This window comes from Doryrhamphus excisus, linkage group LG22, assembly GCF_037039965.1.
Source record: "Doryrhamphus excisus strain RoL-2023G ecotype Guam linkage group LG22, RoL_Dexc_Guam_v1.1, whole genome shotgun sequence".
In the NCBI taxonomy this organism is placed as follows: domain Eukaryota; kingdom Metazoa; phylum Chordata; class Actinopteri; order Syngnathiformes; family Syngnathidae; genus Doryrhamphus; species Doryrhamphus excisus.
Window position 1 is genome coordinate 4,845,922 of NC_136378.1, and position 23,898 is coordinate 4,869,819.

Genomic DNA, 23,898 nt, shown 5'->3' on the forward strand with positions numbered 1-23,898 from the left:
ATAGCAGAAGCAAAAGCATTGAAGATAGTTTTTTTTTTTCCAGTTTTTAATAAATGCGTTTTTTTTTTTTTTTTTTTTAAACCTGATGCGGCCCGGCTTCACCCAGAACCTAGCTCCGGTGGCCCCCAGGTAAATTGAGTTTGAGACCCCTGTTGTAGACCAAACTACATTTTTTTTAATGAATTGACGGGACCACGTTCATAACCACAAAAGATTGTAACACGGAAATCTGTAAACCGAGGACCACCTGCAGATGTGAAACTCCTTTTGTGTCATAGTCGTTAATAAATGCACTGATTACATGTTCACTTGTTTTTACAACAAATAAATGCATGCGAATGAACTTCCAAACTAATGTGCTTGTTTTATATGAAAAATTATCATTTTTGTGAGCTTATGGAAATGCTATATAACTGACTGTGCAGTACTTTGAAATATTTGAATTTGATGCTGGCATTTTTCATTTTAAAAATTCCATCATAACACGTTTTAATGAACAGTTGACCCTCGTTTATCACGGTTAATTGGTTTCAGTCCTGACCCCGATAGGTGAATTCCCATGAAGTTGGATGCAATATTTATTGATGGAATATTTTTGTAGATGGCATAAAAAAACATTTATGACTAGATTTTAACATTAGAGCCCTGTGATTATTAAATAACACCCCTATAGTCATATTGTCCAATATAGTAGACATGATAAGCAATAATAAGACATAACACACTGTTAGCGTTGGGGAAGTTCCTTGTACTATCAAACTTTATATGGGTCGATCACATGGTACCCGGAGAAAACCCACGCATGCACGGGGAGAACATGCAAACTCCACACAGAGATGGCCGAGGGTGGAATTGAATTTGGGTCTCGGGTCTCCTAGCTCTGAGGCCTGCATGCTAACCACTCGCTCACCATGCAGTCCTGACTGACAAAATAAGAAGCCAAAACATACCACTTCCACATGGAATGGGAGGAGCATGTAACATTCATTCATTCATTTTCTACCGCTTTTCCTCACGACGGTTGCGGGGGTGCTGGAGCCTATCCCAGCTGTCTTCAGGCGAGAGGTGGGGGTACACCCTGGACTGGTGGCCAGCCAATCACAGGGCACAAATAGACAAACAATTTAGAGTGGCTATTTAACCTAGCATGTTTTTGGATGGCCAAGGGTGGAATTGAACTTGGGTCTGCATGCTAACCACTCACTCACCGTGCAGTCCTGACTGACAAAATAAGAAGCCAAAACATACCACTTCCACATGGAATGGGAGGAGAATGTAACATTACTATAACAGAATACTATATATGACTTGTATTACTAATATTTTGGACTAATAAGGGGTGGCACGGCGGTCGAGTGGTTAGCGCGCAGACCTCACAGCTAGGAGACCAGAGTTCAATTCCACCCTCGGCCATCTCTGTGTGGAGTTAGGTTGGAGCATGCGTGGGTTTACTCCGGGTACTCCGGTTTCCTCCCGCATTCCAAAAACATGCTAGGTTAATTAGCGATTCCAAATTGTCCATAGGTATGAATGTGAGTGTGAATGGTTGTTTGTCTAAATGTGCCCTGTGATTGGCTGGACAATTGGCTGGCCACCAGTCCAATCCAAAGACAGCTGGGATAGGCTCCAGCATCCCCACAACCCTTATGAGGAAAAAGCAGTAGAAAATGAATGAATGAATGAATGGACTATTAATAGGCCGTAGTCAAGAATGAACCAGCAATCAATCATTAATTAATTATGTGGAAAAATGTTTTTCCACGCCGCCTACAATGCCTAATGGACCAACAGGTTCTGAGGAAAAGAGCATGGAACTAACTTGATTGACGCAACACCACTGCAAGCTGTGATTGTAGACGTTTTATCTTGCAAGCTGTCACAGATAAGTCGATTTAAGCAGCACTGATTGGACCTTTGACCACAGAGGAGCTTTACACTCCATTGTTTTTGCTCAGCCCGGCAGTAACATGTAGCCAACATCTGGTTCCAAAGTTTAAAGCAATTTCATAAACAAAGAACCAACAGTTTGTCAATAGTTGAGCCATGGGCCCATATTTGTTCATTTTGGGGGGGACAAAAAAAAAACTATTGAAATGGAGACGTCAGCCAAGGCCTAAAACCTATCAGCATTAGTTGGTGGTAACTTCTAATTGTGGATATTGGTTGGATATTTTCATCTTAAGCATTTTCAAGCATTAAAATGGCAAAATAAACAAATAGAAATATAACGCATCCAAAAGACGCAGTGTGTATTCCTCACTTATCGGGCCCAAATAATTGCAATAAAGGAGGGACTACTGTATATGTTTTAATTTTAGTAATATAAACACCCAACTGGTTTTTACTCAGGTTTTTTTTTTAGGTCACACTGAACGCATGTTTTATTGTGAAACGTTTGACCGGAAGTTGAATTTTCTGACCCTCCCACTCAAAGCTGCGTGCTCGTAGTCAAGCCAGAAGAAGCCGGGGGAGAACTACTGCTAACAGGTGGGAACTTCCCAAAAGCGTTTCATTTTACAAACACTGCAAGCCAAACACGCCGCCAAATAGTATCGATGACAACTTTTAATTGTTTTTTTTAAAACAATATAACGTTCATGCTTGAGTTTGCGTTTTAAAAATAAAAGTAGTCCCACGTGCCGAAATGTCAGCACAACTGTGACATTTTAATTGCTGTCGGAAATTCCGTTACTACTAAATTTCTAACTGCCCTATTGCATTTTTTTTCACAAATACGCTTAATAATAATGTAATGTTGTTGTTTGCTAAGTTAAATTGCGCTTCAGAGAGTCTCTTCGGTCAAAGTTGTGCTTGAGTGACGGTTAACATTGGGTTTTAAAATACTTCATTGCATTGCAGTTGCAGTGCTTGCGGCTGCCCGCACACTTCCTCATAGGATGACATCAAACATAACGCACTCTGAACTATTCACCTACGGTTTTGACGAAAGGTCACTCGTCTCTGATTGGCTGACAGGAGTCACGTGGTCTTAGGATGCGCTTGATATTTACAAAATGGACTAGTTTTTGGTTAGAACGACATTTCCGGTTCCAATTCACGTAATTCAGGTTTATATTCTGACCTTTTAATGTATTGGTTTCACACAGAACTCGCAATGTATTTGTGACAAAGTGGCTTGGATTTGGAGTGTAATGAAGTTATGTCATTATAATGAATGGTGTATATATAAATAATACAAAATCAGTTTGTGGCAGGCAACCAGAAATAAATTAGCATGTATGTGAAACACTGGGTTGAATATTGTAAGTCAAATTGTTAACAGCATTGGTTACATCTATATGGAGTTAGTGAACATGAGTGTAATCAAGGTTTTTTTTTATTGTTGTTTTTTTTATTTGGGCAAATATATGAAACATTACAGTGCATTTCTTACATCATTCAAAATATAACTAAAATATAAATATAACAAAATATAATCCATTATTTACATTTGTATTCAACTATCTGATCACAAGCCCAAAAGGAGTAGGCTGACATGCCACAGTCTTGTTTTCCCCGTTATTATTATCATTGTAATATTATTATTGTTATCATTATTGTTATAATCTTTATCATTATTACCATTATTATTGTTATTGTAATCACCATTATTATAATCATCATTAATATTACCATTTTCATCATTATAGTTGTAACAATTTTTGGATTTTTTTTATTATTTAATTTTACAGATGGGCGGCACGGCAGTCTAGTGGTTAGCGCACAGACCTCACAGCTAGGAGACCAGGGTTCAATTCCACCCTTGGCCATCTCTGTGTGGAGTTTGTATGTTCTCCCCGTGCATGCGTGGGTTTTCTCCGGGTACTCCGGTTTCCTCCCACATTCCAAAAACATGCTAGGTTAATTGGCGACTCCAAATTGTCCATAGGTATGAATGTGAGTATGAATGGTTGTTTGTCTATATGTGCCCTGTGATTGGCTGGCCACCAGTCCAGGGTGTACCTCGCCTCTCGCCCAAAGACAGCTGGGATAGGCTCCAGCACCCCCGCGACCCTTGTGAGGAAAAAGCGGGAGAAAATGAATGAATGAATTTTCCAGACTTCATTGCTTCTTGTAGAGTGCTGTATCATTCCATCTGTTGTTTTCTGAAATCCGCAGTATTTATGCTTTTATTGTCAATTTATTAGCCCACTTTTCCCCCCTAAGTGTAACATTTACATATAATTTTCTGGATTGCATGTGTCTAATCTTGTGCATTAAAAAAAACAAGAACTTGAGACTGTGTCTGAACAGGTGACCAACCCAAACATCAGTTTCTTCTAGTTAAGCCCTACCTTGAGGTTTTTAGACGTGCTTTTTAGTTTGTGTGTGTCTAGTCTTGTGCATTAAAAAGCAAGGTTTTAGATCTGTGCATCAAACCGATGACCAGCTCCAGCCCCAGTCTTCACTTGCTGTGCTTAATCTGGGTTGTTTGTTTGCATTGTATTTTATTGTATTGTATTGGTTGTTGTATTTTGATGTATGTAGATCAGGGGTCTCAAACTCAATTTACCTGGGGGGCCACTGGAGCTAGGGTCTGGGCAAGGCTGGGCCGCATCAGGTTTTCCAAAAAAAATAAAAACGTATTAAATTTGTTAAAAACAGAAAAATATACAAACTTTTTCAGTGCTTTGGTTCCGATTTTCTACAATAAAAGCTCTGATAAAACATTCCACTGTTCTCAAATATCTTAATTTTATTTTTCTGCACAAAATAAGATGAAAAATAAATAAACAAATCAAGAATAAAGAAAGAAAGAAAAAATAAATCAGTAATAAATAATATATAATAATAATAATAAAACGGCAAAAAACTTATAGTTGGTGGGTAGACAAATTATTTTTTTCAGATTAAAATGAACAAAGCATTATTAGAGCCCTGTAGACATGACAAAACACGACTATAGTCACATTTATACTCTTTTTATTTACAACATATTGCGCAACTGCAGGGTCTTGAGACACATGCTAACTCGCTAACTAGAGAGCTAGTGACCTAAACGGTAGCCTCCAAGTTATTTCCTTTAAACTTAAATAGCCAAAAACTTACCACTTCCACACGGATAGGGAGGATAACTATTAACAGTTATTTAACCTTTAACATGAACATTAATCAAACGTAATCATTTTTTCTGGGTACATGATACCATACAGCATCGGGCCGCACTAACATTAAACTTTCATATCAAGGCGGGGGCCTCAAACTAGTGTCCTGCGGGCCACAATTGGCCCAGGGGCCGCGTGTTTGAGACCCCTGATTCTCCGAATGGCACACATTTGGAATGCCTAACTTTAGGAAAACAATACTCTATTTGTCTAATTATACTTAAGCCATCGCATGGTTGTGTTTTTTTAGTCCATACCTCCAAATTTGTTATTTTGAAAGCAAAAATATAGAGCAATCTAAAAACACGTTAAAGCCATATTGAGAAGGTTGTAAACAGGTTGTCTATGCTATACGTAACTATGAAAATATTCCATTTATAAATAAGGATTCCTACTCTGTGGATATTTATCTGGAACCAATTGAGTATGAAAATGAAGGATTATTTCATCATGTTGAACAACATAGCAGCCAGTATGAGAGAATTCTACCCAAAGCACCAACTCAACTACTGTAATCCTTATTCCACAGATTTGGATGGTAGCTTTGTACAGTATGTTTGTTTGTACTGTGAAATACTTAGCGATTACATCATAAATCTGTGCTCAAAAGAATGTATGAAGCTTATGTTTATGATTTAACTGTTGCTGTACTCCATAGTAGTAGTCCATACATTTCAATGGTGCATTGTTTCCTGTGGTGATCATTGTTATCTCTTCTGTCCACTCATCTCAGCTGACCACAGAGGTTGTAGGCTACTAGAGGAAAGTTCAGTGGGCTGATCAGCTTTTTCTTTTGCCTTTTTTTTCAAAGCATGTTTAAAGTTAAGATTCAAATAGCCATTAAACAAGGAGTGAAAGCACAAAAAGGCTCGAGTGAAAACCTTTTGGTCTTTGTTGATGTTATCCATCTTGAATCTTTTCAATCAATCCGACTCATTGTCACTCATTGGTTGTGGCCTGACCTTTGATTGGTAGATTAGCTGAGATTACTCATCACTTTATAAAAACAAATGTATAACTTAAAAAAACAGACAGTGATCATCGGTGCAATAAAAGGCGGCTCCAAATACATCCTTAGCAGAAAGAAAGGGAGAGTGTTGTTGCAGAAGGAGCAACATCGTGCTGCTTGTTAGAGGTGAGTGCAGAATTTAGTGTCCCGATAAAAAAAAAAAAAACACTTTCTAATTCTGACATTGCAGCTCTGAATAACAGCAATTACCAAATTGGATTTGATACCTACCGATCATGCATACATTTATTACTTAGTAGCGTGGAATCCCATGTTTATCGGTGTTAATGTTGTCATGACCATTTATGCAAATTAGATGTTACCCAACACCACAGGTAGACAGCAGTCCTTTGGGAAACACTGAACTAAACCATTTAATATCAAGAACGTTGAGATTTTTAAAAATAGGCTCAAGACCCACTTATTTAATTTAGCTTTTAACTCTTGCTTTTAGTATACCCTTTTTTTAACCTTTGAACTTGACTAATGGTTATTTTATACCCTATACTTTTTGTTTTGGATCTTAACCAAAACATTTTTATAGTTTTACACATGCTTATTTTAATTTTTATTAATGTTCTTATATATTTCACTTTTATGTTTTTTGTTTATTTCTATTGCCCTGTGATTGGCTGGCGACCAGTCCAGGGTGTACCCCGCCTCTCGCCCGAAAACAGCTGGGATAGGCTCCAGCAACCCTGCGACCCTTGTGAGGAAAAAGCGGTAGAAAATGAATGAATGAATGTTTATTTCTATATATACTTACTATATTCTTATTTTATGTTTTCATTCATTCATTAATTTTCTGCCGCTTTTTCCTCACAAGGCTTGCGGGGGTGCTGGAGCCTATCCCAGCTGTCTTCGAGCGAGAGGCGGGGTACACCCTGGACTGGTGGCCAGCCAATCACAGGGCACATATAGACAAACAACCATTCACACTCACATTCATACCTATGGACAATTTGGAGTCGCTAATTAACCTAGCATGTTTTTGGAATGTGGGAGGAAACCGGAGTACCCGGAGAAAACCCACGCATGCACGGGGAGAACATGCAAACTCCACACAGAGATGGCCGAGGGTGGAATTGAACCCTTGTCTCCTCGCTGTGAGGTCTGCGTGCTAACTACTCGTCCGCCGTGCCACCTATTTTATGTTTTTTATATTTCTTATCCCATATATCCAGTGTTTCCTCAGTGGGGGCTCTCTGCGCTGGGGGCTGTTCTCGGTTGGGGGCTCTCGTGGGGCTTATCGACTGGGGTGGCTGGGGTGGCACTGTGGGTCCCCTGCCTACCTGTTGTGTGGTGGCCCCCTGAGTTGCAGCATCATGGCCTGGGCAGCCCCCAGCGCAGATGGCAGCGCTTCCTGAACTGGTTCCTCTGTACTCAGGCAAACAAACTTCTTGTGTGTGTGTGTGTGTGTGTGTAAAGCACTTTGCGTTCCATATATGTATGAAAAGTGCTCTACAAATAAAGTTTGATTGATTGATAATATCCTGTATCACTGTGTCAAATACAGCAAGTGTACTGCAAATTCTTTGTAGTGTAACAACTGTAACATGTTCTAAAAATGTGCTTTTACACGGGCTACAAGGACTCATTTCCTCCCTTCCAGGTCCAGTCCTGACCTGAAGAGTTCCATACACTCCTTTAACTCAGGTTGTAGAAGCACTCCGACCTTCAGAGGCAACCTTCACCCCACTCTTTAACCACTCCACCAAGCAGCACCATGTTCAGCCAGGATTTTCTACCAAAGCTGACTTTGCCAGATGTGGATAATGTCTGTCAGTACCTCAGGGGTCTATCCAGATCCACGGTGATCAGCATAGGGGCGGTGGCGGCTGCAACGACTTATTACATGGCCAGCCGACCAAAAGCCCTGCCGCCCATTTGTGACCTCCAGATGCAGTCGGTGGAGATTCCGGTGAGTTTCTAGTCATCGAAACTATTCCCCCGGTGAGTGTACGTTTTGTTTTTTAAACATGTGATTTCAGGGAGGAGAGTTGGCACACCAATCAGTTCTACTGAATGGAGACACCCTGATGACACATCTCTTTGACGACGCACAAACAATGTACGAGTTCTTTCTGAGAGGAACTCGCGTATCCAGTAAGTCATTTTCATGCAACGGACACAATCACACCTCACATGGATTTCATATCACAGAAACTGACAGTGGATGTCAGGGTTCAATTCCACCCTCGGCCATCTCTGTGGAATTGAACTCGGGTCTCCTAGCTGTGAGGCCTGCATGCTAACCACTTGCTCACCATGCAGTCCTGACTGACAAAATAAGAAGCCAAAACATACCACTTCCACATGGAATGGGAGGAGAATGTAACATTACTATTACTATTACTATAACAGAATACTACATATGACTTGTATTACTAATATTTTGGACTAATCATGGGCGGCACGGCGGAAGAGTGGTTAGCGCGCAGACCTCACAGCTAGGTGACCAGGGTTCAATTCCACCCTTGGCCATCTCTGTGGAATTGAACTCGGGTCTCGGGTCTCCTTGCTGTGAGGCCTGCATGCTAACCACTTGCTCACCATGCAGTCCTGACTGACAAAATAAGAAGCCAAAACATACCACTTCCACATGGAATGGGAGGAGAATGTAACATTACTATTACTATAACAGAATACTACATATGGCTTGTATTACTAATATTTTGGACTAATCATGGGCGGCACGGCGGAAGAGTGGTTAGCGCGCAGACCTCACAGCTAGGTGACCAGGGTTCAATTCCACCCTTGGCCATCTCTGTGGAATTGAACTCGGGTCTCGGGTCTCCTTGCTGTGAGGCCTGCATGCTAACCACTTGCTCACCATGCAGTCCTGACTGACAAAATAAGAAGCCAAAACATACCACTTCCACATGGAATGGGAGGAGAATGTAACATTACTATTACTATAACAGAATACTACATATGGCTTGTATTACTAATATTTAGGACTAATAATGGGCGGCATGGCGGTCGAGTGGTTAGCGCGCAGACCTCACAGCTAGGAGACCAGGGTTCAATTCCACCCTCGGCCATCTCTGTGGAATTGAACTCGGGTCTCGGGTCTCCTAGCTGTGAGGCCTGCATGCTAATCACTCGCTCACCATGCAGTCCTGACTGACAAAATAAGAAGCCAAAACATACCACTTCCACATGGAATGGGAGGAGAATGTAACATTACTATTACTACAACAGAATATGACATATGACTTGTATTACTAATATTTTGGACTAATAATGGGCGGCACGGTGGTCGCCCACGGCGGTAGGAGACCATGGTTCAATTCCACCCTTGGCCATCTCTGTGTGGAGTTTGCATGTTCTCCCCATGCATGCGTGGGTTTTCTCCGGGTACTCCGGTTTCCTCCCACATTCCAAAAACATGCTAGGTTAATTGGCGACTCCAAATTGTCCATAGGTATGAATGTGAGTGTGAATGGTTGTTGCAGTTGAATCATTGCAGCGCCATCCATCCATTTTGGTTGACGTTTGTCCTCAATGAAATGCTTTGCTCAAATGAAATACTGAACATTATGGGAAAACTTTTGAATGTTTTTTTTATTTTAAATTCATATTGGTACAGTTTTGTGTATTTATTAGTTATGTCTTTCGAGTGTTAAGTTGCTGTGTGATGAGCTTAGTGTTCTTTGTAAGATGACACCGTGAGTCAGACTGTTATATTGAGTAATGACCTCCTGCAATTTCCGATAAAGCCCTGGTTCTCAACAACCGAATACGAATTCGGTCAAATTGTAAACCTTGGCTGTGTATTTAAAAAAACTTTGTTCTACTTTTCCTTTAGATAACGGCCCCTTTCTGGGATCCAGGAAACCTAATTGTCCCTATGAATGGATGACCTACCAAGAGGTAAGACTCAGTTAGGCTGCTGCTGAGCTGAAAGAAAGCACAAAAAACAACATAGTGAAACTGCACATCTGAATTGGCCTTTTATTGTGGCCATCCTACGGAACATATACATTTATAATCAAAATCTTGTGATGACCCTTTTTATTTTTTTTGCATATTTACCTTATTGGCTGCACCGCGGTCGAGTGGTTAGCGCCCAGACCTCACAGCTAGGAGACAAGGGTTCAATTCCACCCTCGGCCATCTCTGTTTGGAGTTTGCATGTTCTCATGCTAGGTTAATTGGCGACTCCAAATTGTCCATAGGTATGAATGTGAGTGTGAATGGTTGTTTGTCTATATGTGCCCTGTGATTGGCTGGCAACCAGTCCAGGGTGTACCCCGCCTCTCGCCCGAAGACAGTTGGGATAGGCTCCAGCATGCCCGCGACCCTAGTGAGGATAAACGGTGTAGAAAATGGATGGATGGATGGATGGATGTTTTCGGGTGGATGAGTCAGCATCTTTGAAGTACAAGCAAACTTTCATTTTGGGTTGAATTCCACCGTGAAAAGAAGGTCAAGAATATGATTTTAATTCAGGGGATAATTTGGAAGGCTCCAGCATACTCACGACCACAGTGAGAGGAAGCGGGGTAGAAAATGGATGGATCTGATAATTTGAATGTTTTTGGTGGAAAACTTTAGACAGCGTCAAATGAATGAGATATTGTACTGTATATGCGGGATTGTGTTTCAGGTCTTGGAGAGAACCGAAAATCTTGGTTCTGCTTTCCTTCACAAGCAACATTCCAAGACCTCCGACCCCAACATTGGCATTTTCTCTCAAAACAGACCAGAGGTAGGAATGTTAGCCTTGTCACCTTTGAGTAATACTTCAAGAAATGTTAATCATCATAGTGTTTTTTTTTTTTTAGTGGACCATAGCTGAATTAGCATGCTACACATACTCCCTAGTGGCAGTTCCTCTGTATGACACGCTCGGAGTAGAAGCCATCAACTACATTATTGACAAAGGTTCTAACAAAATCACATATTACATTTCTACATGACTGTAACTCCATGTTATTTGTTGCCTTCGTTCTCGCAGCTTCCATCGCAACCATAGTATGTGATGTAGCAGATAAAGTCAACCTGGTACTTGACTGCGTAAAGGACAGGAAACACACGGTTAAGAGCATTGTTGTCATGGAGACGCCCGGTGAGGATCTTGTCAGCAGAGGCAAGCAGGCTGGAATCGACATCATGAGCCTGCATGTCATGGAGGTGAGCGCAGGGCTTTTTATGGCATCAATATAATTCCCAAATCGGTGCACATAAAAACCAGGATCAGCATGCATAAAAAACATCCTCTTTGCACTCTCGGAATGACTACTCGCTAGCGCTCTCTGCTTGCACATGGTCACTTCCTGTACTTAATTAATGACATCGAATCTTATGAGGACACTGAATAGATGCCTCCCATTGTGGGCTGTGGGTACCATTTTATGGCAACAGTGTTTATTTATATCAGATATGCTGTGCATGAGAGAGATACATGACGTAACAAAGTACACGGACCGCACAAAAAAGAAAGGCGATGGACCGTAGCAAGACGCCTTAAAGAGAAGAGCGTCATTTCAGCAGTGTTGTGTAACTTCACAGTTCTCTTGAGCTAGTTCAAAGTTCAGTTCGCACAGTATAAATATGAATAGTTCACGTTCATAGTTCACCGTTTTCAGTTTTTAACTAGTTAAAAGTTCAAAAGTCCTTTTTTTATGTGAGATATGAAAGACTCGGCTGCACGGCGGAAGAGTGGTTAGCACGCAGGCCTCACAGCTAGGAGACCCAAGTTCATTTCCAACCTCGGCCATCTCTTGTGTGGAGTTTGCATGTTCTCCCCGTGCATGCGTGGGTTTTCTCCGGGTAAAAAACATGCTAGGTTAATTGGCCACTCCAAATTGTCCATAGGTATGAATGTGAGTGTGAATGGTTGTTTGTCTATATGTGCCCTGTGATTGGCTGGCCACCAATCCAGGGTGTACCCCGCCTCTCGTCCGAAGACAGCTGGGATAGGCTCCAGCCGCGACCCTCATGAGGAAAAAGCGGTAGAAAATGAATGAATATAAAAGACCAGGCTGCACGGCGGTCGAGTGGTTAGCGTGCAGACCTCACAGCTAGGAGACTAGTGTTCAATTCCACTCTCGGCCATCTCTGTGTGGAGTTTGCATGTTCTCCCCGTGCATGCGTGGGTTTTTTCTGGGTTCTCTGGTTTCCTCCCACATTCCAAAAACATGCTAGGTTAATTGGCGACTCCAAATTGTCCATAGGTATGAATGTGAGTGTGAATGGTTGTTTGTCTATATGTGCCCTGTGATTGGCTGGCCACCAGTCCAGGCCGCCTCTCTTATTGTGGTTGCAGTTGAATAATGTTTTAATTTTGTGGTATTTTGTGAATTGAGAACAAAAGTAAATAAACGTGAAGTTAAATGTTTAGTTGTACATTCAGTCGCCAATTGTCATCATTTTCTAATATATGTATAACTGTAATAATTGTTTACGAAATGTACGTCAGGTGTCTGGAACGTATTCATTTGATTTACATTATTTTGTGGGAAATTTTTCTTTGGTTAGAGTCTGTTTTGGTTAAAGTCGGACCTTCTGAAACTAATTAATGATGTTAACCAAGGCACAACTGTATCTAGACACCCCCTACATACAACATACAACCTGCAATGCATGCTGGGAGGCATGTACGCGCACATTGCCCCAACAGGAAGTTAACCAGTATACTTTTCATATATTTTTCAATATACATAGTATGTGTTTTTGCGTATAAGCGTTAGATTGTGTGTTTCACACTTTCTTCAGTTGCACCGTAAGTGAGGGCATTTTAGTTTGCTGTGTTAGCCTTAATTACTCAGGGTTTTTTCGCCATTCGCAGGCAGTCTGAGAGTGGATCCCTGTCAAAATAGAAGGGATCTACTCTACTTTTCATTCATTTTCTATCGCTTATCCTCACGAGGGTCGCGGGGGGTGCTGGAGCCTATTCCAGCTGTCTTCGGGCGAGAGGCGGGGTACACCCTGGACTGGTGGCCAGCCAATCACAGGGCACATATAGACAAACAACCATTCACACTCACATTCATACCTATGGACAATTTGGAGTCGGCAATTAACCTAGCATGTTTTTTACCCGGAGAAAACCCACGCATGCACAGGGAGAACATGCAAACTCCACATTGAGATAGCAGGGTGGAATTGAACCCTTGGCTCCTAGCTGTGAGGTCTGCACATGACCGCTGTGCAGGGGATCTACTCTACCTATTATTGTTTTTTTGTTTATTTTGAACTATTCTTTGTTTTCTTGTTGGGCAGGCAATTGGAAAGGCTCACTATCGCCGACCAGTGGTAAGTGGCCATTATCCTCTTACACTTTTTCAACAGGCAATAGTAATAAGGCGCTATAATTATGTGTTTTGTTTTAATGTCTCTAGCCCCCCCAGCCTGACGACTTGGCAATCATCTGCTTTACAAGTGGAACAACGGGTAATACTCATATACTGTACACACTCACACACACACACTACCAAGATGTTGATGTAACTTTCGATTTGTGGTTTCAGGGAACCCCAAGGGAGCCATGTTGACACATGGAAATATTGTATCCAACTGCTCAGCCTTCATTAAACTCACCCAGGTGAGATGCAGATTACATTTACAATTGAAGGACATTGGAGGAAAGTGGTAACAATACATCTGGCAATCACATATACACATGTGTGTACGCCTCCATGTGTGTGTGTGTTAGGTCAGCTGTCCACTGGGTCCCATGGATGTCCATATTTCCTTTCTTCCCTTGGCTCACATGTTTGAGAGAGTTGTACAGGTAGTTGTTTTCACTTGGAAAACTTTCACTTCATTCATTACAAGATTAGTATTGCTGTTGTATTCTCAAGCGATTTTTTCTTCTGATGTTCAGGGAGTGATAATAGTTCTGGGAGCAAGAATTGGATATTTCCAGGGTGATATTCGTCTGCTGATGGATGACATCAATACACTGAAACCTACTTTATTCCCTGTGGTACCTCGACTCCTAAACCGAATGTATGATAAGGTGGGTTAGCTCAGTAAAGGGACTTCACGTCTGTTCCATCGTTTACTGTATTTACCAAAAAAATGTATCTCGCTAGATCTTTAGGCAGGCCAACACTCCTATGAAGCGCTGGTTGCTGGATTTTGCATACAGGAAGAAGGAGGAGGAGATGTCCAAAGGTCTTATGAGGAGGGACAGCATCTGGGATCGACTGGTCTTCAACAAGGTCCAGGTTAGTTGAAGCTGCCATTTTCCCCAATAACAGGTAACAAAAATCAAAATTTTTGATTTTTTTGACAAAAAGCAAAAATTGGGGTTTGCATGTATACAAAATAAGAAGCCAAGTTATAGTAATAGTAATGTTACATTCTCCTCCCATTCCATGTGGAAGTGGTATGTTTTGGCTTCTTATTTTGTAAACATGCAAACCCCACACAGAGATGGCCAAGGGTAGAATTGAACTCGGGTCTCGGAGCCAAAACATACCACTTCCACATGGAATGGGAGGAGAATGTAACATTACTATTACTATAACAGAATACTACATATGACTTGTATTACTAATATTTTGGACTAATAATGGGCGGCACGGCGGTCAAGTGGTTAGTGCGCAGACCTCACAGCTAGGAGACCAGGGTTCAATTCCACCCTCGGCCATCTCTGTGTGGAGTTTGCATGTTCTCCCCGTGCATGTGTGTTTTTTCTCCGGGTACTCCGGTTTCCTCCCACATTCCAAAAAACATTCTAGGTTAATTGGCCACTCCAAATTGTCCATAGGTATGAATGTGAGTGTGAATGGTTGTTTGTCTATATGTGCCCTGTGATTGGCTGGAGGGTTGGATGGATGGATGAGGGACCAATGTCTACTTGTTGTACATTGTGTTTGTTATTCATACATTGAGGTCCATTTTGTGTTCAGCTGTAAATGAACAAAAAAAATGCTTAAAGTGAACTTACCCTAACCCTTCCTGCCAGGAAGCAATGTCACAGTTGCATCGAATATCAACACAAGGCTACGTCACCGATAAAAGGATACTATTTCCGCATGAAATCAATTTGCATCCCTGTCATAAGTGGTTATGAACATATACTTATATTTGTCATGTTACATTAACCTTCCTCTTGTGTTAGCTTTCTGGTATCATGTCTTATGTTAACGGGTCGGTTTTGACCCATGTATTAAATCAGCTATAAAATACACTAAAAACAATAACCATCAAATTTGCTTCTCATGTCTTGGTTACCTTCTTAGGCTTCCTCATACATGAAAATTTTGGTTTTAATACTTTTGGCCTTTTTTTTGTCACTATACCCCTCCATTTCAATTTCCAAAAATGGTCAAATGAACCTCAAAAGAATCATATTAATAAATTGAAGGTTCTTTTGTTACCTGGCTATTACTGAGGGCTATAGAACATATCTCTTAAATCAATTAGTTTGATTTATTTTGTCATTTTAGTATTAATCACTAAAGAAACATCTATGGTGTTGGGGTGAATTTTGACCCATATATATTAATAATGTGAAGAAAAGGTATAAAAAGTGATTGTTTTCAGCAACAGAACTTTAGTATAAAGTGAAATGAAAAAGCAGAACAGGTCCAGATCTTGGTTCACTGTACTTCTTGCCATTCTTTCCATGATCCAAATTGTAAATGTGAAATCAGCCATCAGTCAAATGAGTGAATTCACCTCACATGTCTGGACCTTGTTTTTCTGCTGGTATACTGGAAAAGCGGTCAAAATGAGAATCCCCTGAAGCTTACATGATGAGAAGAGGAGCTGGTTGTCATTGTGTTGGCTAATTGTACACTTATGGTTTCAGTTGGGGCTCAAAATATTGCTTTATAGTCATATTATTATAACCGGGTCCAAACCCACCCTAACAATACAGTGGTCATAATTTCAACCAGACCATTTTAAAATGTAGTAAAAATTATTTTTTTTTGGTTTTATTTTGTTGAAATAGAGTTTCCTGACAAAGTCAAAAAGCCTTAAAATGCAATAAACAAATGTTATGTGATTCTTTTTATGCATTAAGATGTAAAAATGGTCGGTGCCGACCCTAACACAAGAGGAGGGTAAATAAGATTGAGGCTGTGCAGGTGTTGAATATCAGTGTGCTGTCTTCCACAGGCGAGCGTTGGAGGTCGTGTACGTCTCATGATAACCGGAGCAGCCCCCATCTCTTCCACTGTCCTCACTTTCCTCCGAGCTGCATTGGGATGTCAGGTAACCGTGGGTCTCATTTTTAGCCCATTTTTGTGATTGTCCTGACAATGTACATGCACTACATAGTATCTGATAATGACGCCATTTATATAGGCATCTCTTACATGCAAAACTGAAAGGATAAGCAGTACATAAGCGGTGTCTCCATGTTGGAAGTCGAATACCAACGTCTTTCGTTGTAGTACAGTGGTAGACTTACACTGATCCCTGCAGTTTGGGAGCAGACGCCGCACAGCAGTATAAAAACACACACGGTCTCTCGAGCGGATTCGTTCGTGCAGATAGAATAACCCAACCTTAATATCGACCTACTTCCTGGTAAGGCACTCATCATCATAGAAACTGGAGTTATTTCAGTGCAAACTTAAAGCTAATCTTCTGCAATCTATTTTAAATGTATCTGTACATAACTACACAACATAAATGGTTAGAATCAGCAGCCACAACAATAGTCCGTGTTAGGGATTAATCAAGTCTGGTGCTTGTGTGTCTCACTCGACATACAGTAACATTATTGACCAGTGTAGAATACTGTATATCATCACAACGGCTTTGATTGCATTTTATGGAGGACTTATTTATTGTATGTATTTTGTATTATACTTTATTTAGCCTCTTTATGATTAATTTAGCCAAGAAATGTGTAACCTGAGCTTAAATATGCATTTTTTTTTGCTCAGAATTTAATAATACTTGATTTAGTAAACAACAACATCAGACGAAATCATTAGAAAGGTCAGAGACTAAAAAGATGATTTGATGATAATATATTGTCCTTGAATCTAAGTAAAACTAAAATCATGCTGTTTGTTAACAGCAGAAAGGACACGTACCAGCAAATACAAATAGACTGTGAGGACATTGAAAGGGTGAACGAAAATACATTTCTGGGGATCACAATAGATGAAAATATGAGCTGGAAACCTCATATTACAAATATACAACATAAGGTGGCCAGAAATATTTCAGTATTGAACAAAGCAAAATTTGTTCTCAATCAGAAATCACTCCACACTCTTTATTGCTCTCTGGTTCTACCATATCTTACTTATTGTGTGGAAATATGGGCTAATAACTATACTAGCTAAATGTACTGCAAAAAAGGTCAGTAAGGATAATTCATAATGCCGCCTACAGAGAACATACTAACTCCTTATTTCTAAAATCACAAATACTTCAACTTGCTGATATAGTTCATCTTCAAACAGCTAAAATAATGCATAAGGCTAAAAATAACCAATTACCGAAAAATGTCATTCAATACTTCTCTACAAGAGAGGAGAAATATGATCTCAGGGAAGAAGTACATTTGAAACACTTCTACTACGTTAAAAAGCCATAGCATTTCAGGATGTGGAATCAAACTATGGAATGGATTGAGTAAGGAAATCAAACAATGCACAACGATGAGCCAATTCAAGAAACAATACAAGCAGTTGATGTTTGCTAAATACAAGGATGAAGAGTCTTGAACCAGTCATGATGTGCTATATATATCACTATATTGACACTTACTATGGTACCCATTATGGCATTGGATGCTCATATCACCTTGTACTTCGGTATGAGGTACGTTATTAAAAAAAACAACCAAAAAAAACCCTAAACTGTATTATGGAAAGCAGGAAGTGAACAAATGTAACAGTTACTGATTGTAAAAGTACCAGATGGAGGGGTAGGATTTAATAAGCTTTGCTTCTTCCTACTCCTTTTGGACATGTGGAACTGTGAACTGATTATGGGATGCATTCAATTGCAATCTGATGTATGTTAAAATGAAATAAAACCATTACCATTACCATTACTAAACAATGTCTTTAAAAGTAGTTTGTCTCTTGTCACGATGTGACATGTTAGCCTTCCTGACAGTTTGATGTTAGTTAGTTTCATGCCTTAGTTCCTGGTTCATGCCCTTATTTTGTAGCCACTTTCTTAGAGTTTCTGGTTACACTCACCTGCCCGCTATTGTTCCGTTGTGTTTATAATTCAGGTGCCCGATCGTGACAGCTTTATTACTATTAATGAAGGTTTTGTTTGAACACACAGTTCTATGAAGGCTATGGACAGACAGAATGCACGGCCGGTTGCGCCATGACCTTGCCAGGTGACTGGACAGCAGGTACGATACTTCTAATTGGATTTTCATGCCACTTAGCAAGGCCGAGTGAGGAACTGCTTTTAGCTGAAACTTAGCTCACTTTCAGGTCACGTGGGTGCCCCCCTTCCCTGTAACAACATCAAACTGGTGGATGTGGCAGAGATGAAGTACCTGGCAGTGAACGGCGAAGGAGAGGTGACTGTCATCATAAAAATAATTTACAATACTTATTATATATATTTGTATGTTTATCTCTGTTGTAGGTGTGTGTGAAAGGTCCCAACGTGTTCCTGGGTTACTTGAATGATCCAGAAAAGACAGCAGAGACCATTGATGCTGATGGGTGGCTTCACACCGGTGACATTGGGAAATGGCTTCCTGTAGGAATCCCAAACTACTCTGCTTGTTTGATTCATGTTGTCTAGATATAGTCTAGCTGTGTACTATGTATATTATTTCAATGTGTATTTGCAGAACGGCACCCTCCAGATCGTGGATCGGAAGAAGCATATCTTTAAATTGGCCCAGGGGGAATACATCGCTCCTGAGAAGATTGAGAATGTCTATGTAAGAAGTGATGCAGTGGCACAGGTCTTTGTGCATGGGGACAGTCTGCAGGTAAGAACAGTGATTCCATCCTTTTATCCCAGTGGGCCCATTCAGCCCATAAGTCCTTCCAGTTGGGACGGGTGTGGCTTAATTTCCTAGTTGGACTATGGGTAAAATTATTATGTTAATCCATGACTTTTAAAACATGTTTTTAATGAACAATAATAATAGATTGTTATCCCGTGCATGCGTGGGTTTTTTCCGGGTACTCCGGTTTCCTCCCACATTCCAAAAACATTCAATTAATTGCATCTTTTGAAATATGAATACACTTATATGTCCAAAGCACCTTTCAGAGGAATTTATTAAGGCATTTTATCAAGGAAATTAGGAAAAACATGATAACTGCATGCATACAAATAATTTAATCAACTTAATAAGTGTGCAATGAATACTGTAGACAAACAACCATTCACACTCACATTCATACATGCTAGGTTAATTGGCGACTCCAAATTGTCCATAGGTATGAATGTGAGTGTGAATGGTCGTTTGTCTATATGTGCCCTGTGATTGGCTGGCCACCAGGGTGCCAGGGTGTACCCCGCCTCTCGCCCCAAGACAGTTGGGATAGGCTCCAGCACCCCCGTGACCCTCGCAAACCGATAAGCGGTAGAAAATGAACAAATGAATGCAGTTTTTAACATTATTAGAGCACTCTAGACACAAAATAACACCCCTATAGTCACCATTACATTCCTACGATTCTGTGTTTAAAACACATTTCGCAACACATTACTGCAGGGACACAAGAGACAGCAGCCACTTTGAGCATTAGCATGCTATCGCGCTAACTAGTTAGCCTCCAATTTATTTATTCTAAACTTAAGAAAGGGTTTCAAATGGAGTAGGGAAAAATAAAGAAAAAAAACAGAAAGGAATCAAAAGCCTACCACTTCCACACAGAATGGGAGGAGAACTTGTTTTCACAATGTCATGGAGGACTAAATGCAGTATTAAAGTAATGTAATCTAAGGTAATGTCTCTTCAATGTAACATTACTAGGGAGTACCCTCGTGAGGATAAGCGGTAGAAAATGAATGAATGAATATCAACTTTTTGGAACCAATAAGTGGGCGTTAACCAAATACCACAGTACAACCCTATTTTATTTTCATTTGGTTTTAGTCATCTTCCTCTTTGGTATATAAAGTATTCATTGCACACTTATTAAGTTGATTAAATTATTTGTATGCATGCAGTTATCATGTTCTTCCTCATTTCCTTGATAAAATGCCTTAGTAAATTCCTCTGAAAGGTGCTTTGGACATGTAAGTGTATTCATATTTCAAAAGATGCAATTAATTGTTTTAAATAATAATACATCGAGTATTAATATATAACACAAAATACTGTATAATGTAATTAAAAACTAAAATAAAGCAAAATGAATCCGCTTGGTTTGACCTAAACAAAGTATATACAAATAATATAACAATAAACATAAAAATGACTTAAATAAGTGGGTCACGGCTTCATGATAATTTTGAAAAAAAACCCTGGTCCAAATAATGATAAACACGGTTTCAAATCCAACTCCAGTACGACCATGTCTGCACAGATACAGAGAACATGCAAACTCTACACAGAGATGACCGAGGGTGGAATCGAACTTGGGTCACCTAGCTGTGTGCCCTGTGATCAGCCAAGTTGATACAGTAAAGTCTCGTTATATCGATATTTTCGGGAGTCGGAAAAAATACCGATATAACCAGACTATCCATATATCCGATCCTGCGCCGAACTGCATTAAAAGTGGGCGGATCTTTGATATGGCATGTAATTTTCTCCTTGAGTTCATGGATTGCGTATCTAGCATGCTTTTGTACTACAATAAATTTTGTACTACAGCAAATACAAATAAACTTACGCTGTAGTGATTACCGGTTACCGGGACATAATTCACCCCGGAACTATCGATAGGGAAAGTGTTGCCACCCGGAGGGGTAGGCGCGAGGGACGGGTGTTTTCCGCTGTGTGTGCTGCACTCTGGTTGTGGAAGTGTGAAAAATAAAGTTGACTGGAAGCAGCCGTTCGCCGTGTTCTTTTTTGGTATTGAAATCCTTAAGCAAAGATTGATTTAAGCTGCTTTTGTATCGATATAAGCAGACCAAATTGGCTGGTGGGAGATGAAAAGGGCATCGTAGTAACCGGATTATCATAATAACCGTGTATCGTACTAACCGAGCTAATTATATCATAAAAGACTAGAAATTTGCCGGCAAATGAAAATAGTATCGTAATAAGTAGTAATTCGTTTTAACCGATATCGATATAACGAGACTTTACTGTATTTAGTTTGATGTATTATTATTTTTTAAACATTTTTGCAAATTGTGGCTGCAGTAGAGTAATGTGTTTATTTTGTGATAGTTTCTTAATTAATTGTTTTTCCCTGACAAAATTCAGTAAAAGTGATGAAACGAGTCCCACCTGCACCCTCTAAGAAGGTCTAGTTAGCTAGTAGGTCTATTTTGAGCACGATGCACATGTGCTTGTGGTCCCACGCCCCCTCAAGGCTTTAAACCTTGATGAAATGAAGCCCCTACTATACTGCAATTAATCAACCCCCTGCTTTCTTTACCTTTCATGTATGGGCTTTTTTTCCACAGGCTTGTCTTGTTGCAGTGGCGGTTCCTGACCCTGACTCCCTGTCTGATTGGACTAAGAGGACCATGGAAATAGAGGCTAGCTACGAAGCACTTTGTAGCAGAGAGGTAAGACCTGAAAAAAGTATTTAACACACAGTGAACGACATAGGCTGTGTGTGTGTGTGTGTGTGTGTGTGTGTGTGTGTTTGTGTAATTGCAAGTCCTACCAGGTGGTATGAACCATTCAGCATTTTTGCACAGTAGGTCACATTACTGTACATGTTATGTGACCTCTTTTCTTGTCTTTGCAGGATGTCAAGTCAGCCATCTTGAAGGACATGGTGCGAGTCGGAAAGGAGTCTGGCCTGAAGTCCTTTGAGCAGGTAAACAAAGACTACACACATTAGCAAGCTTCGCTCATGACGCTGTTTGATATTATTACACCTTTTGTTTCACACACACACACACACAGCACAAGCAGAGTTGTGCAACGACGTTTAGCTGTCACTTCTACACAAACTTAACTTTCACATTTAGAGGGGCGTGGCAACTGCTGGCTATATAGACTCTATGATATAGACCAGGGGTCTCAAACTCAATTTACCTGGGGGCCACTAGAGCTAGGGTCTGGGCAAGGCTGGGTCGCATCAGGTTTCCCCCCCCCCCCAAAAAAATGCTTTTATTAAAAACAGAAAAATATACAAACTTTTTCAGTGCTTTGGTTCCGATTTTCTACAATAAAAGCTCTGATAAAACATTCCACCGTTCTCAAATATCTTAATTTTTATTTTTTTGCACAAAATAAATAAACAAATCAAGAATAAAGAAAATCAATCAGTAATAAATAAATATAATAATAATAATAAAACGGCAAATAATAAAAACTTAGGAAACCACATATAGTTGGTGGGTAGACTAATTATTTTTCAGATTAAAATGAACAAAGCATTATTAGAGTCCTGTAGACATGACAAAACACGACTATAGTTATTTCCTTTAAACTTAAATAGCCAAAAACTTACCACTTCCACACGGATAGGGAGGATAACTATTAACAGTTATTTAACCTTTAACATAAACATTAATCAAACGTAATAATTTTTTCTGGGTACATGATACCATACAGCATCCATATCAAACTTGCGCGGGCCGCACTAACATTAAACTTTCATATCAAGGCGGGGGCCTCAAACTAGTGTCCTGCGTGCCACATTTGGCCCGCGGGCCGCGTGTTTGAGACCCCTGATATAGACTATTCCTCATTAATGTTAGAGTCTAACACCTTGAGCAAATATATTGCTCTGATTTGTTTTAATAGTTTGATAACTTTTAAAATCGTGTGTTTATTGACGACTTCTCTGATAGCAACGTGGTCCCAAGAACCAGCAACTAACCAGGTTGTGTATTTTTTGTGTGTTGCAGGTGAAAGCCATACACATCCACACTGAGATGTTCTCAGTCAGCAACGGTCTGCTCACTCCAACCCTGAAAGCCAAGAGGAATGAACTGAGACAATACTTTCGATCCCAGCTAGACGAGCTGTATGCTGGCATAAAGATGTAGAAGAAGAAAAGCGGACCTCGGCGTGCTATCAAGTGTCACTTTGTTTTAATGGAAGATGATTTCAAGATATTTTTCCACAAAGATTGTATAAAAATGAATGTACATTTATTTTCCTATGCTTGAATCAAAGATCCTTTCTGATATATACGTATATATATATATTTTCATTAAGGACATTTTAAAGGGAAAGGAAGGTGAGTGTGATAATATACACAAATTATAACAAATATATTTCATAATTGCAAAGATGAATCACTTGCACCGCTGAACAAATTCAATGCAACACTTTTATTGATATTTTGTAGTCATATGTTTGCTTTTTGGTGTGTGAATGACCTTATGCCCATTAACACTTTGTGCCTCAGGAAGTGAAGAACAAAGAGAAATTGTCTTAATATATTTGTGACTGAACTGGAGGAAGTGAATGTGATGAGGGTTATCATTTCATTCCAATAAGACTTAAAATCATTCACATCCACTGAAATGTCTGATTTCATATTAAATGTGATGTGTGCTTCATGGGATTGTTTTTGTCTCCCATTGTGTATTTTGATGTGTGGAAATAAAATGGAACTAAAAAGTGGTAAACTAAAAAAAAAAAGTTAACACTAACAACCCAAAGTTTCGTGTTCCAAACGATTTAACGTTTTTGTGCTGTCCTTTTCCACAACATTTTAACATTTGCATCCTTTCGTGTTTCAGTGGGACCTTCCTGCTTTACACACACACAAACATAGAAAAACA

General features: G+C 40.0%; 1 protein-coding gene across 1 annotated transcript; it reads left to right on the forward strand.

The window, feature by feature from the left end:
- Positions 1-2,381: 2,381 nt before the first annotated feature.
- On the forward strand, positions 2,382-23,765 carry LOC131110539 (long-chain-fatty-acid--CoA ligase 1-like). Its single transcript, XM_058063749.2, has 21 exons — positions 2,382-2,487; positions 7,727-8,035; positions 8,106-8,220; positions 9,926-9,990; positions 10,727-10,828; positions 10,905-11,004; positions 11,078-11,253; positions 13,345-13,377; positions 13,464-13,515; positions 13,593-13,666; positions 13,778-13,855; positions 13,949-14,083; positions 14,160-14,294; positions 16,198-16,293; positions 18,340-18,412; positions 18,498-18,586; positions 18,655-18,771; positions 18,866-19,009; positions 21,613-21,717; positions 21,903-21,974; positions 23,014-23,765. The coding sequence occupies exons 2-21, from the start codon at positions 7,841-7,843 to the stop codon at positions 23,152-23,154; spliced, it is 2,097 nt and encodes a 698-aa protein (XP_057919732.2). The 5' UTR covers positions 2,382-2,487; positions 7,727-7,840; the 3' UTR covers positions 23,155-23,765.
- Positions 23,766-23,898: the final 133 nt, after the last annotated feature.